General features: G+C 42.8%; 1 protein-coding gene across 4 annotated transcripts in view; it reads right to left on the bottom strand.

The window, feature by feature from the left end:
* Positions 1–16131, bottom strand: part of GRIN2B (glutamate ionotropic receptor NMDA type subunit 2B) — a 208758-nt gene that overhangs the window by 5116 nt on the left and 187511 nt on the right. For all 4 annotated transcript variants that reach the window (XM_074539485.1, XM_074539487.1, XM_074539486.1 and 1 more), the window contains 3 exons: positions 6352–6512; positions 3282–3469; positions 1265–1503 (listed from right to left, as the gene is read on the bottom strand). In XM_074539485.1, coding sequence (XP_074395586.1) covers positions 1265–1503; positions 3282–3469; positions 6352–6512 — 588 coding nt within the window. The remainder of the gene's footprint in view (positions 1–1264; positions 1504–3281; positions 3470–6351; positions 6513–16131) is intronic.

The raw sequence follows: 16131 nt of genomic DNA, 5'->3' as shown, positions 1-16131 counted from the left end.
GACAGGTATTTAGATATTTTGCATGTGGTTGACTGAGGTACAATAGAATTCTTAATTGCATTCTGTTAAATTTAACAGTGATAACAGGCTCTAAATTGACACTCCTGAAAGCAGAAGTCCTCTATTCAACCTCAAATCAGATAACAGAAAGGCCCAATTTCCACACATTCTCCACAAGCTCATTTCACCCATGACTGTTTGCAAGGGCTATTCCTAGGAACAGAACGAAAGGGGCTCCTTTATTCCCTGACCTTCCAAGTGGTGCCTGATGATTAATGTCAATTGTGAAATTGACACCATCACATCATGTTATCACGGTTTCTCAGCAGCTAGCAGATGATGAACACTTTTCAGACCCTTCACCAACCTGGCCCAGGTCTAACAGATAACCACAGAATGAAATAATCTATTCTTAGCTTAGGGTCACCAAACACAATGCCCCATCTCATCTCCAGACTAAACCACATTAGAAACTAACAATATAGAAGAGAGGCTGTGCCCTTGCATTCTAAAGGATTTGTCATTTCTCTTCAATATGTTATGCAGCAATTATATACTCCTTGTACAATCAAAGTAACTTCTGCTACATCAGATGCTGAGCTAAAAAATGCCAAGGTTTGACCTCACTTCAGAATAGATCAGGAGAATGGACCAGTGGCTTGAAAGAAGGAAAATAAAGCTCCAAATGGGATACTGCTAGCAACACTAATAGTAGAAGATGACTCAGAAATGGCTAGAATCTGTTTTAAATGTAAATGTTGTACCCTAAGGCAGATTTGCATAAAGCAATTGCTAAGTTTATGTGGTCATCCTCTGTAAAAAGATTTCTGCATAGTTCAGGGCATGGCTTTCGGTTAAGGACTTCTGACTGTCAATGAAGGCACACTTCTAGTTAACAAAAGGTCAGCTGAAAAGCCGTAATTTAGAGGCCAATGTAAAACTCTTGAATTTCTAATCATGCTATCCATCATTACTTGATTACAACTCACAACTCATTTTGGAGGAACAAACAGTAACAGTTAACCTGTCTTTCCCTGTGTTTTCATCTCCATGTGAAATTTCCATTTCCTTTACCATAATCCAGCAGAGACCAGAGATGTCACAGAAAAGAACTAATGTGTTTTTGCAACGTTAACAGTGCAAAGATGACACAGCGCAGATTGCCACCTGTGTATTAGACAATCTTGGTGGATATTCCCATCTCCAGCACCTAGGACTATGTAAATAAAGCCTCTGTTTGTCACTGACAGTTACTGGCACTCACCCTGCTGATGGAGAAGACCACACCAGGCTTGCCAGAGCAGACACCCATGAAGCAGTGGCGGAATTGCCAGTAGAAGAGATGCTCACAGATGAAGGTGATGAGACTGAGGGCCATGGCTGCTCCCAACATGTAGAAGACACCTGCCATGTTATCTATATCCAGCTGGCTGCTCATAACCTCATTCTTCTCATTGTGACAAATGCCAGTGAGCCAGAGAGCTTCCAGCTCCTCCATCTCCCCTAGAATGACAGACAGGAGGAAAGAAACAGGTTAGATAATCCTGCAATGGCTGAAGAGCTCAAACTGGGGCATACTGAAAGCAAGATCTAATGTAATTTCCAGTCTTCACGTTCTTTTTCCACATCTCCAACATCTGTAAAATATCCTGACTGCCCTTCTGATGCAGGCAAATGCCATTTGTCACAGGAAAGTCAACAGGATTTTTCCAAGGCTGGTATTAGCCATAACAAGCAGTACCACAGGACACAGCTATGATGCTTGCTGGATGTCTACACTGAGATCCTGAAACAGTTGTCTACCACATGACTGAAGACCTGGCTTCAGAAACTTCCACTTTCATTAAGTCAATGAAGGGAAAAATTAGTGGCTGATAGTGGTAGACAAAAATTAATCACTACTAGATGAAAACATTGTATGTTTCCAACTTGGAATCAAAATATTGATTGTTTTCAATCAATTTTTGTTTCCATCATATCCATAGCTCATTAAAACCAAGTGCAATGTTCCAAAAAACATTTGAGTATTTTTACTTGTTTTTCTTCCCTTCAATTTTGTCCATATTCAACACTTACAAGGGCTTTGACCAATCAAAAATTTTACTAATTTGTATCAGCTATGAGCAAATGTTCTGTACTCTAATTTCATACACCACTTACTACCATTATTGAGCTTTCATGAGGGGTGAGAGAGAGGTAAACACTCACATGCATGCACGAATATTGGGACATTCAGAACAAACTAATTTTGCAGGATGACAAATTGTTTCATGTTTTTAGAAAAGTTTGTTTTTCACGTTTTCCATCTCCAGTCCAGTGTTAGGGGGAAAAATCCATACATTTAAGTAGTGCCATAACAGAGTCTTTGAAGCTTTGTGGAGAACTTATGTCCTTCTCTGAAATAATACATACTAGGCTTTTTAAGAAACAGAACAATCTATCTGTCAGGTGGCAAATTTTCTGAAGTATGTCCAAGTTATGTTCTTTCCATATTTATAGCACTATATGTTATTTTCAGATTTCGGGGGAGAAAAAGAATACTTATAAATAAAATAACCAGTGAATATTAGTTATTCATAAAAAAAGGACACAGGAAAATATAATGTGAAATGGAAAGACAGGAAAATACTTGTGAAAAAGGAATTTATTTTCTTATGGACAGTTTTTGTTAATGCCAGCATTTTCTCTGTAAATTAAGAAGTGAACTATGTAACTATAATGTTCTAATTAAAAACTCATTCCAAAATATGGTTCTGAGTCTCAAGTTTTTCTTGGTTTTTTAAAAATTTGGAATTGGGCTATTTTTAGGTTTTGGAAAGTCTGATTTAGCTCTTTCATCCAGAAATATTTATCAATTCAGTAAAGCCTGCATGAATTGATCCTGTCTAGAGCTATTAAGTATGGCATAACCACAGACAGTCCAGCGTGATTAGTGGGTTTGGTCATGGCAAAACCTCAAAGCTAGTGAAAAATTCACACCAGAGTTCTTGTTTTTACAAGATATTTTTCACATAAGATATTTTTCAAACACACATCTGATCTTGTTCTATGAAAACTTTAGTGCTTTTGTCATTAAAGGCTTTTGATGATACTGCTACCCTGCATCAATTACAAGAGTGACATTCTCGCATTTTTGGTGTGTTGCCTCTAAAAAAACCCCATTAATAATTCCATGTTCTCAACTCACATCTGAAGTACCACAGCTAGAAAATTCAGTTTCTTACATGCAAAACTCAGTATTTCTTAGGAAAATTCCAGTACTTCTCTTTCTTGTCACTTACCATCTCCAAAAAGCTGTAGAATCGCAAGATCAACCTGGCGCTTCCAGCCTGAGTCCTTCTGGATGGCAATGCCATAGCCAGTGGAGGCAAACACTTTCCCACTCCCAATTGTCACCAGCTTGCAGCCTTCATCTCTGCCAGCCATGTAGTTTAGCACTGCTGCATCATAAATGAAAGCATCCAACTTCCTGCACAGAGGCAAGAAACAAGAGGGTATAGTACAGAAAACATAACATCTGCATGAAATCAAAGGTGGTTTTAGGGAGCTAAGGAAGAAATTAACCTCTTTAAGATGGACTGCAATATGCCATGTAGAATCATAGAAAGCTTTGGGTTGGAAAGGATCTTAAAGACCCCTTATTACCAACCCCCATGACATGGGCAGGAACGCCTTCCACTAGATGAGGTTGCTCAGAGCCCTATCCAGCCTGGCCTCAAACACTCCTAGAGATGGGGCATCCACAAGTTCATCACCTCATAGTAAAGTGCCTCACCACCATCATGCAAAAGATTTTTTTTCCTAATATCTAATCTTTCAGATTGAAACCATTCCCCCTTGTCCCATCATGTCCCATCATGTACTAATTAAAAGTTTCTCTCCAGCTCTCTTGTAGGTTCCCTTCAGAAAGGTCACCCTAAAGTCTTCTGAACAATCCCAATTCTCTCAGCCTTTCCTTGTAAGGAGATGTGCTCTATCCTTTTAATCATTTTGGTGGCCTACTCTGGATTCGCTCCAGCAGGTCCATGTCCTTCCTATGCTGGGGACTCCAGAGCTGGATGCAGCACTGCAGGTGGGGTCTCACCAGTGCAGAGCAAAGGGGCAGAATCCCCTCCTTCATCCTGCTGCCCACGCTCTTTTGGATGCAGCCCAGGATACAACTGGCTTTCTGTGCTGTCAGTGCCATTGCTGGGTTGTGCCCAGCCTCTTGTCCACCTGCACTCCCAAATCCTTCTTGGCAAGGCTGCCCTTGATCCCTTCATGCCCCAGCTGGTGTTGATACCAGGGGTTGCCCCAACCCAGGTGCAGCACCTTGCTCTGGGTCTTGTTAAACCTCGTTAAATCTTCATGTGCCCACTTCCTGAGCCTGTCCAGGTCCCTCTGGATGGTATCCCATCCTTCAGGTGTCATCTTTACTTTCACCATACTTAGATTAAAATCTAAGCCTAAAGCTGTTTCACAGGTGAATCTGGGTTATAAATGAGAATCGTCTATTTCTTTCTGACTATGTGCTAATCATCATTTCTGATCTTAAAGGAAATTTGGAATACACACATACTGCAAGATAAAGATGAATGAAGAGGGAGTCAAGGGGATCTATATCCTTAAGAATAGCTTATATTTCTCTACTGCCTTTTATCTCAAAATAATCTAAAATGCCTTATAAAATATATCAATATTAGATAGCAAAGTAGGGATTGAAGTAAGGAAAATATTTTCTCCAATTCAAGTACTGGCATGACTTAGCTGAGAAAAACGATTTTTTTTCAAATCAAATACAGTCAGGACATTATGTTTAACCCCTCAGTTACTGTGAAAAGTACTACCAGATCTTTACCAATGTCAACTGGCCACAAGAGCAGCTTTATAGTTTACCCTGTTGAATTGGTCTTTGTTATAGAATTTTCAGTTGAAAATCACAACAAAAATTCTGTTTCAACACAGAGAAATCCCCATTATGGACTGTGTAGAGAGCACAATGGCCTGGTGAGAGCCTTTTCACACTGCAACAAATTGATTTGGATGTGGGGGACAGTCTCAGGAGGCTGCATCTTCCACAAACCCAAAGACAGCTGATGAGTAAATCCTCCCACTAGATCTGAAATGAAAGATTTTCTAATAAATGACCTAAGATCTTCCAGTTGCACATTATCTCTCACATACTAAGTTTACAATACACCTCCTGCATATATATTTACAGTATGGTGATTATCTCAGTTCAAGTGCTTCTCTGTGAGGAAGTCTGTCCAAGGGTGAACATGAAGCCAGGATGACATCTATCACAAGAGATGACCTCTCTCTCATCCATATATTTCCAGGACAGTGCATATTTATTTCCTGAATGATGACTATCCTGGCAAATGTACCTTCCCAGGATGATATCCAACTATGGTACAGCCATTTGCAATGGGCTGCAAGCCTCTGAACCTGGCAAACAGGTTTAGGAATATTCAGTCAATCTAGTAATTACATTGGCTAAACATCTTAATTTGTGCTTTGAAACGAACTTTCTCCTAAGAGTATAACATGAGTGTAAGCAAAAATGTTTTTTATTCACTGTGGCTGGGTCAGTTCTGAGAGCAGGTCTTTAATTACAAAGGACAAAGGCTTGCAAAATGTCATTTTGAGTTAGGTCCTTCGCAGATTCCCTGTTATTAAAATGGGATGAGCTATTCAAGCATGCTTTTTGCTAACGATTTTTCCCATGTCTCCAAAATTACCTAAGGAAATGCCTACATTTTTATACTTCCATATTATTCAAATAATGTTTTGTTTAGCCCTTGATACTAAAATATTCCAGAGAGTAGGCTACTTCCAAACTATTTGCTTCAAACCTACCTTCCATTATACTGTATTAGCTGGCGATACACTGGGGTGGGATTAGTCTGACAGCTTCCTGATTAACATAATCTTTTACACACAGAAGGAGGGAAAACAAAGGAATTTCCAGATGACAATATAAATGCTCTGAAGAAAACTTTGTCCACAGAGACCTGTGAGCTTTTCTTCTGTATGCATAAAAACCCATCAGCATGAAACATCTTGATGAAGCAAGGTCTTGGGGACCAACACACACATGGATTGTGTACACAGGGATACAGTAGATCCTCCTTTTCCTTTTTTTAATTCTTATAAACACAGCAAATCAAGTAACTTTTAAACAGATATCAATAGAAAAACCTGGTAAAAAGAACCACGGAGTCACTCTCCTGTACTACTGTGGTCTTGCTATACTTTTAACCATGGAATGACAATCCAGGTTCATTTTTAAAACCCTAAAACTTAAATTTTCCAGACAAGCATGAAAAAAGGCAGATTTCTGTGGTGAGTAAGCATGCAAGAAAGCCTCACCCAGTCTTCAGCGAGAACAAAGCATCATCCACACCCCTCTGATTGAACTTCACCATGTAGCTGTGCATTTCAGGGTAGTTGTTGCGGATGTTCCTTTCCGTGCTGCCGTTGGGAACCGTCCCGAAGCGGAAAGGGGGCGAGAAGTCATTTGGTTTCTGGAACTGGAGAGACAGGAAAAGGAATATTTCTCACAGTCATCGGGTTGGGAGAACATCAGAAGGTTTGATCTGATTTTATTTTACTATCATGCAGAAAACATAATTGAAAAGATATTTTATTGTTTTCAAACATGAATATCTCCTATTAATGCCAAAGACACAAGAAGTAAATCTGAGCAAGTTGTTCTTTTTCTCTACTCTGGATTAAGTGCATAAAATAGTCAGTGATCAGAGATTAGGTAGGAGGTTAGATAAAAGCAAAATGGAAAGGGAAAATGTAACAGTGGTGCTGGAACACAGTCAAGAAACGGTTTCCAATAAAATCTATGTGATGTGCTTTTTATCCACAAACTGTCATTTAGTTCCTAAGAAGTATCTTTTTCAGCTCTGTGGATGCCTTTACACTTCCTGGTCCTGACAGAGATAGAAAAGTAATTAATGAGCAGAGATGCCTCTCAGCACACCTCACACCCACTTCACCAAGCAAATTATTAGCTTTCAGAGTTTTGGGCAAATGTCCCAAATAAAATGCTGTTAGTGGCTGCAAGTTACTAGTTACATTTGATGCCCAGAACAGAGCTGGCAGAACACTCCAAAGCTTTTGCTGCTCACAAGAAATACATTCATCATATCATTCCCCCACGGCTGCAAGCCTCTGAGATTTTATATGCCACTTGCTTAACTCAAGTCATAATCAATGCTCTCTGGGATTTTATGAGGAGTAAAATTTAGACTGTCAATTATCAAGACTGCTTAAAACCCCTAGAACCAGCAGATGAGAAGGAGCACAGAACTATAAACTAGGAACTGAATAATCAGTAAAGAAAAAGATGCAAAGGTAGGTTAAATGGAAGGAAGCCTCCTCCTCTCTGGATATATCAAGCAGTAGCTTGCCTAGTGCTATTTCTTGGCTCCCAAGTGTGACTGTGTATTTCTATGATCCTGAGAAGCACACTGACCAGAGGCTAATGGTCACACCAAAACCATTTAAGAGCAGGAGCGCACCTGGTTCATGAATATGTGCAGTCATGCACTGCCACCTTCTACAGGGCTGCAATCCACAGACAGTTCTAGCTCAAAACACGTGCAGATGAACCTTGTTCTTGAGCTCCACTTAAAGCCATTTGGGAACTTGGTCAGCTCAGCTGAGGAGGCCAGGGCAGTGCATCTTGCTCACATCTCAGCCATGAGGACAGCTAGAAGCTGGGTCTGTGGGTAGATTACACACTGTTCACTTGTTTCTGTGCACCAGCCAACTCATCTCTCCAGTCTGGATGGCAAGAGGGGCCAACTTGCATGTGCATGTGAGTGTGTAAGAGAAACACGTGTCCTACTGCTTTAAGCCAATAAAAAAACATCAGGGCTATTTTTCTGAACTTAGGCTAGTGCATCACCAACAAAACAGAAGTTTCACACAGCATAAAACAGACTGTAAGGTGTCTCTTAGAACTCTGTCACACCCTCTAGGGAGGAAGAAAACTCGCAGCTATCAAAGACTGTAATGAAAGCAAACTTTGATGGGAGGAAAATCACCGCAGCATGCTAAAATTATTCTTTTTTACTAAGCTGATTAAAGCAGCAGCCTAGGGGACCCATCACAAGGAGGGCACTGCCATGCCAGACACAAAGAAACACAATCTCTCCCCTGACATGCTAAACCAGGAGATTGCAGCATGGATGGGCAACTTGCTTTCCCAGAGGCTGCAGAACCCCACCTTAAAGGCATACAAGACATTCCCATTCCCACAGAGCCCCCTGACAGAGTGCAGCCAACAGAAGCATCAGGCTGGCCTGACCAGCATTTGTGTGACTGAGTTTTGGCCAGTCCATTTTATACCTCCACCCTCCATTCCCAATCATACAATCTCTGCTTTTGTCTGATTCCATCATGGTGCCTACAAACTGGAGTAAGAAGGATTACAAAGGCAGGCATTTCCCCGTGATAAGGGAAATAATCCCAGCTCTGAACTATCTTTTGTTCTCACACTGTTCCAGAGCCCATAATAGCAACCACAGGTGAAGGGTTCCAGAATCTCCTGGGCAATCAATAAATAAATGAAAACATTTCTCTTGTAAGAAATTACTGTTTCTGGCTACAGGAAAAGCATATTTCTAGAGAAAGAGGTCAGATTGATGACTTCTTCAAATTCACAGACTACTCATTCACTCACCAATCCTTACCTCCTGCTGACTCCTTAGTCAGACCAGATCTTCAAATGCAAATAACTCTCCACACACCAACATGCACACACACTTCTTCAGCAATAGCTTGGTGAGCAGCAAGACAGGAAATGATATGAAAGGATCCATGTGGGGCCCACACCAGACAATTTTAGCCTGAGTGCCCAAGAGGAACACAGATCCCCAGCTAACCTAGCCTAGTGTTTCCAAAGCTGAAAGTAACCAATGTCCAGCTGACTCCACAGTCCCTGCAGCCAGAGATAAGCAGCTACTTCTCCCTATTTGAGAAGTAATAGCAATACATGCATGGAGCTTTCTGATAGGAGATAGCAGCTCAAAAATCCCCATGTGTTTCTTGGCAGTAAGTGGGCACAGCTCAGTCCAAGGATGAAGAGATCTCCAGTGAGCTCTCCAGAGTCAAAAACTATTGCATCATTCTGAACTAACTTCTGTCCCACACAGCTCATCCTGAGGGAACAAGAAGATGTGTGAACCTTCCCAGAAAGTTCATGGGATAGATGAGGAAGGAGTGTGTCCTCTTCTGCCAACACAGTAGAGGAATGTGTGGAGGAGCTGGAGATGATTTGTAAGGAGGAAGGTTAATTGACAGATTGTCAAAGAGCTCAGTAAGGACAGCCACTTGTTTGATTTCTCCCAGGGGCTGGGACCATGAGCCTGGATCACAAGTATCATCCCCAGGGAAGCAGGGCTCTTTGGCAGACGGGTCTGTAGGGAGTCTGAGACATGAGGGAGGAGCTGATGCACAATGAAGGGGCCATTACATGGAGGAAGCCTGTGCAGAGGTAATCTCAATGCTGCAGTGAACACTGACAAAGGAATTAACCACAGATGTGGACAGAAAGGGTCAGAATGTAGATTAATTGGAGAACTGTCCCATTATTTCATGCAAAAATTTCTCCTGTCAGAGCTTTAAGTCACAACAACTTTACTCCAGGCATCTGCAAAGAGAAGTCCTGTGAGGTTCTGGCAAAAAAAAAAACAAAACAAAACAGTGGCAATAGGAGAAAGGAAGGTAAGCAAATACATCAGTTGCTGAGAAAACCCAGCTGTACAGGGTCCACACTTGTAGGAGCCCCACGTTATACCTGCCTGCAGCAGGAGACCTGTCCTGCTGCCCAGCTCTACCTGCCTCAAGGGGTGACTGCCTGTGAGGAACCAGCAGAGCTCAGCTGCAGTCCTGCTCCCAAAGAACCCCAGACAGAGATGTATCCCACTTGCATCCTCCCACTCATTCACCATGGAACCTCTGCTGGGAGATGCTCCCCTATTATGTACCCAAGGTGGTGGGCACATCCTCTCACCCCTGAAAGAAGTCCCACTTGCTTCACATAAGTTGTGAAGGTGGATTTTAAAGTTGGGGTGGAAAGCAGGCACCGAGGATGCCTGAAGGGCTGCAGTAGCTCTGGGCCATGAGATATCTATGTTCAGAGCCCAGTGGCTGCCTGCTTCTTCAACCCCTCACTCCACAGACTGAAATCAAGGAGCATTAAGTGCAAAGCAGACCTCGGCTTTGCAAAAGTAACCTCTCCGAGTCAGAGAGCAGAAATCTTCCTCCTCTGGAGAGCAATAAACACACAGGCTGGAAGCTGTTAGCACATTCAGGGCAGAGAGCTCCTTTGCCGCTCCTCTCCCCATCTCTCCACGAGCGCTGTCGACAGCGGCAGTGAAAGCGGGCTGAAGTGGCTCGGCTGGCAGAGCTGTTTCATTAGCAATTTGGAGCCGTGCCGTGCAGAAAGCAGCATTGTTCTCAGATGTTCAGATATCAATCTGCATAATGAAACAGGTTATAGGAGCTCTTCCCATTCATGCAGCAGCAAATGGAGGGGATTTAGAGATGAGGGGAAGGGGTTATGTCTAATTGGCGACAATTAATTTGATGAGAATTTTTTTTTCAATATATTGTCTATCACCGAATGGATCCTACAGAAAAGCACATCTGCGCTTATTTATCTGCCTCATGTAGGCCCTGTTTACACTGTAAAGTGTTTGCCAATAGCATTGAAAGCAGTTTCCCAAACTCAGCAAGCTCTTGCTACAAAAAGTCTCTTTTTTATCAGCCGATCTACTTTTACACTGCTGAAAAAAAGCCCAAATCAATGTACTGCTGAATAACATAATGAGCTGACAGAACTTGGCGCAAGGGTGGGTGTGTGGGTGTGTGGGTGTGTGGGTGTGTGGGTGTGTGGGTGTGTGGGTGTGTGGGTGTAGTGCTTTACCCTTACACAGCCTCTCTGGGAGGGCTCCTTACACTCTGTAATGCCCTGATGACCAGTTAAAAGTTTTTTACCGCAGGGAGCTCCACAGCTCTGACCCATCAAACTGAGCGCCACAAATTCAGCTCCTCTGCTAGCTGCAAGTCCAAAAGAGCTTAAGCCCATGTTAGATACTTTTGAGCTCGCTTCATTTACCCAAAAGTAAGTGCCAAGCTGAGATGCCTAGGGAATTTCACCCCGGGAACAGGTCTCTCATAGTCCCTGTGTCAAATTTGCCCACCACCTGAGGGTAGTTTGGACACTCCAGTACACCTAAAATAGCTCTAGACATCTACATCAGACTAAATGAATCTAGCCACTGGGCCATTCAGCACTCAGGGCATCTCCCACCAAAAGCACAGGGAGCCAACCACTATGGGTAGCAACAAGCCTGAAGTGCCCACCACCCCCTAATGTACAACTTCTTTGCATTGCCCAAACATCCTTGATTGTCTCCTCTTGTTCTGGTTCAGCTGTATGTCACTGCAGTCAGCTTGCCCCTTTCTTCACTGCCTGAAAATCCAACCAGGCTGTTTGCACAAGAGCTTCCTTCAGAACCTTAAAAATTGAAGAGTGGGTCAGTGGTTTCCAGGTCTAACTCTGAGGTAGCTCTATGCCTGTACTAAAGTCCTGATAGGTTACACATGTCCACAGCAGCATGTCTTGCCATAGCTGCCTTCTGCGTCCTCTGTTTTCAGCTAGGAAATTAATTCTGTCACAGCTAATGGACAACTCTCAAAGAGAAAAAGCTTGGTTTTTTCTTATCCCCAAAATATATAATTTTTGTCCTCAAGCTGCACCATAAACAAGGTCACAGAATCCCAAACCTGGATTTGACCCTGAGAAGATGTCTCTTCCACCTCTGTCTCTCCAGTGAGTCCCTCCTGGGCATCACCATTCCTGACAGCTCTTAATCCAGTTCACTGTGGAAGATGGCTGGAGACTCCTCCATTCCCTGGACATTACCCACCAGAGCTTTACTACAAGAAAGTTGTTCCAAGTATCTGAACTAAAGTCTTCCAGCTGCAAATACAACTGCAATACTTTCTGTTATCTTGTCTGTGGGCAGGGAAATCCAAATAGTTTCTTCTTCTCTGAAGGTGAATTTTATGTTTTTGAAGACCATTGTGCTGCTGCTTCTCCATGTTCTTTGACTGCAGCTAAAGAAGCCCAGTTTCTTTAGTCTTTCTTTGCAAGCTGTGGACCTGCAAACATTCTTGCTGTTGTCCTTTGGCTGTATCCTGCAGGTCTTTCCTTGACTTACCTTTGGTTGGTGAACATATATGTTCACCAATCAAGAACAGATCTGATCCCCATATCAAGAACCATATCTTGATGGTTCCACCATATCAAGAACAATCTGATCAAGATCCAAAGATGCTGAGAGAATATTACACCAAAAAAGCTTGCAGTAAGGCAACACAAACAATGCTAATCTGAGTTCATGCTTATTATTCCTCTTCTCAGGGCCTCTCTGTATTATATCATGTTTTGTCAATCTTTCATTTTCAGCTTGCAAGTTCTTCAAAGCTGCAACTCTGTCCTGATCTGCATCCAGGTAGCGACCAGTTTGTTTCTGGAATGTCAATCAACACTGCCAGCACCATCTTCAGAGCTTTTACTGTATTCCCTTCTTTCTGCAGTTGGATTGTGCACGTAGGTACATCCACAAACCCATGGCCCCAGTCCCCTGTCCTGCTAGAGGAGGTGCTCTACAGATTTCGAGCACAGAACTTGCAACTGCTGGTGGCTTGTTGGTGTAGACACTGTAATATTGACAAAATTGCATCCCAGCTCTGAGTGGACTAGCTGTGCCAGCCCAACAGCATAGGCAGAAAAGCATACTGCAAACCTAAATCTTAGCACTGGTACAAGTCTGTGAGGAGAGCAGACTAAAGTGACTGTGCTGCTTATTCTCTATTATTAATGACTCTCTTGTACAGATACTTCTTGAGATTCATTCCTAAAGCATCCCTCTCCTCTGTGCACAGTCATGTAGTTTTGACATTACAGACATTTTTTATTTCCAAGGTGGAACTCTCAGCCATTTCCAAGTGACTATGAGTTTTCAGATCATCCTTTTACCCTAGCTCTTTTTAGTTCCCTCCTGCTTTCCATCACAATAATATTCTCTGCCTCTTCAGCAGTGGCTGGGACTCCTCAAGCTCTGAATCCAGTTGCCACATCAACTCTTCCTGAAACCCCAGTTTCATGTCTTCACTAGTCAACCAACACGTCTTGATGCATAAACAAACAAAAAAAAAGGAAGCTAAAAAAATGGGGACCAAACAGCACCAAATCAAATATGTCAATTTTGGGAGGGCATAAAAGTACCCTGTCCTCCCTCAGACTTTGACTTTGTGGTTTATCTTATTATTCAGTATCCAGTGATGTTTCAAATTCTCTGTCTTGCTTTGCATAGCGCTTTCACCCATGAATTGCTCTAGATAAGTCCAAGAAAGGAGTTATCAGTTAGTGCAGCTGACTGCAGTGAAGTTGGCAAAGAATTCTATTAAAGTCCCTTTTAAAGGAAGATGTAGTGTGGGTCAGACCCACAAACAAGAAAGAAAAATATCTGTGAATGTCTGTTGGTGAAATATGGACATGTGCAGGTCAGGAAAGGGAACAGAGCAACCTGGTGACAATGCAGAGGTGGGGGGGGGCAGGTGAAAGCAAAAGAAAAGAGTTCAAATATAGCAACTTTAAAAATAGTTGTCCTTGCAAAATGACTGAGATGAAAGCAGAGATCCAAGTGGTGGAAGAAGCCTCCATCACATACAGTTATTGCCAGAGCAGTGCACACAGTAGGACTGCGCAGCCTCTTTGCAAGCTGGATTGCCATGTACAGACCTGCTCTGTTCCACTCCTGCACCCTGGGCAGGGCAGCGTCCCCCCAGACAGACAGCATGTCAGGGATCCCACGTCCTCCATGGACACAGCTGCTCGTGCCTGCTGCCACCACACTGCCTTGATGCCGACCCAGGCCTGAGGGGCCACTGCAGGATCCCACATCATGAACAGACAGAGCCCACCCACCACCAGCACACCTCAGCCTTCCGCGTGGGGCAAGTGTGGGAACATTACACAGGCTCTGTGCAGTTTCTCCACCTGACAGGTAACAGTAAAGCCTTAAATATTCCTCAGAACACATGTGGCAGTATATAGGCTTCAAGTCACTGCTGGGTGTCCCTCAAGCTTGACCAGAAATCTGCAGGAATCACTGAGCTTCACCAGTCAGAGCCAAAAGCTCAGTGTTTGTATGTATGGTATCAGAGCACCACAGTCATAGCTGTTGCAATGAAGGGTGCTATGAAATCATAGCTATGGTGCACTTTAATCTTGGTTGCATGCATGTAGAGGATGGAGATCATCTGTTTATCCAGCATCAAATCATGCCATGTATCTAATTCTTCAAAGTCAGCTTCCTTGGAAGCTACACACAATGGGACAAAGGATATCTACTGAATAATACCAGGCAAACACAAAAGAGAAATTCATGAGGCAGAAAGATGCCACTTACTACACTCATGTTAATATTATTAGGAGTGTAGATGTTCATTCAGAGGGAGAAAATTAACTGATTAAAAAGACCTTGAGAGGAGAGGTGACAGCTAAGTACAGAGGAATTTGAAATCTGCTTTGTTTGCACATGAGACAGCTGGTTAACAAATTATGAAACACTCTGAGAAATTCAGAGGATGTAGTTTGGTGGGGAAGCAATTCCATTTCTCACCCATTTTCACTAACAAAGAAAGGTCAGATCCTCCTGTCTTCTGAATACTAAGAGTAGCCAACCTACTATTATGTGGGTACTATCCACTGGGCAGCCGGGTGAAACCTTGCACAAGCCTGGCTAACCTCCAAAAGACTTCACAGGGGCCATAATTTTCATCCAAGCAATTTTAAAAGCTTAGTAATTACATTAGTGCAATTTCTTAAGCACATCTGTAGGGCAGAGATGCAAAGCAAAAAGCAGGGCACTTCAGACAGGGCAGCACCTTCCCAGAGCTCGGAGATAATGCCTTTCTTTAACCTTCTGATGAAAACTGCCTCCTACCTGCAAGTGAAAGACAGAGAAATGAAAGCCACATCACTCCCATGTGAGTCCTGGGGCACTGAGCTACATCTGGAGTAAACAAGTCTAATGGGCCACCCAGATTATGGGGAAGCTTGACCTTGAGTAGCCAAAGGCCTGGGAGAAGCAGGGCAATAAAGTAAAGTAAAGCATGCAGTGAAGTAAAAATGTTTGGAAAGATACAACCTGCCAAGTATTTATCAAGTATATGTATGTGCATATAACTCCAAATGTCACAGTCACTAGGCATCAGGAATGAAAGTGTGGGGATACAGCTGTTGTATTTTTTGGGGCTTTTTTGGTTAATCCTGTAGATTACTCTCATCCCTTCCCCACCAGTGATTCAGCCCTGATCATTCGCTGAAAGAGGTCAGCTCTCATCTCTCAGGCTGCCAAATTTTGGTGGCAGGGCCATTGTCTTTTATTTGACTGCAAAGCGCCAAGTACATTTATGGCACCATATAAATAATAAACAAAAATATTAATTGTTTTCCTGTCCCCTGACTTATACTGATGTGAGAAGCAGGACAATCCTTTGCTTCCCTCTCTCACTCTCCCCCTTACGTAATTCTCCAAAGACAGCTTTTTCCAGACTGCAAGCAATTAGCACAGAAGCAACCAAATTTAACCACTCCCTCCAAAGGGGATAGCTCCAAGAGCTGCTGAAAAGGAAGATGAAAAGAAAGGGTCAGTGATGGCCAAGGCCTGGAAAAGACCAGGGTGCTGTGGAAGGGGAATCCAAAAGCTGCAAGCTAAGGACTACTCCACGACCCCATCCCCAAAGTCCTTCATCCTGCAACTCTCATCTGTACCTGCAACAAAACCGAGGGGTTTGCATTTCTTCCTTTCCAGCAAGGATGAACTAGGCCAACAGTCTGACTCTGAGTATCCCCTCTCCTCATATCTTACCTGCTTAAGTTCCCGACTAAACTTCATTTTAGCTGTAGAAAACCTAAATAGTTCCATTAGAAGATTTTAGTGTCATTAAATAATAGAATGGGGTGGAATGGACTTTAAAGACAATCTAACCCCAATTCTCATGCCATGGGCAGGGACACCTTTCACTAGACCAGTTGTTTGGAGCCCCATCCAA

Source organism: Zonotrichia albicollis, chromosome 4 (assembly GCF_047830755.1).
Source record: "Zonotrichia albicollis isolate bZonAlb1 chromosome 4, bZonAlb1.hap1, whole genome shotgun sequence".
Taxonomy (NCBI): Eukaryota; Metazoa; Chordata; class Aves; order Passeriformes; family Passerellidae; genus Zonotrichia; species Zonotrichia albicollis.
Note: the sequence above shows the minus strand (reverse complement) of the source record. Positions and strands in the feature narration are given on the sequence as shown.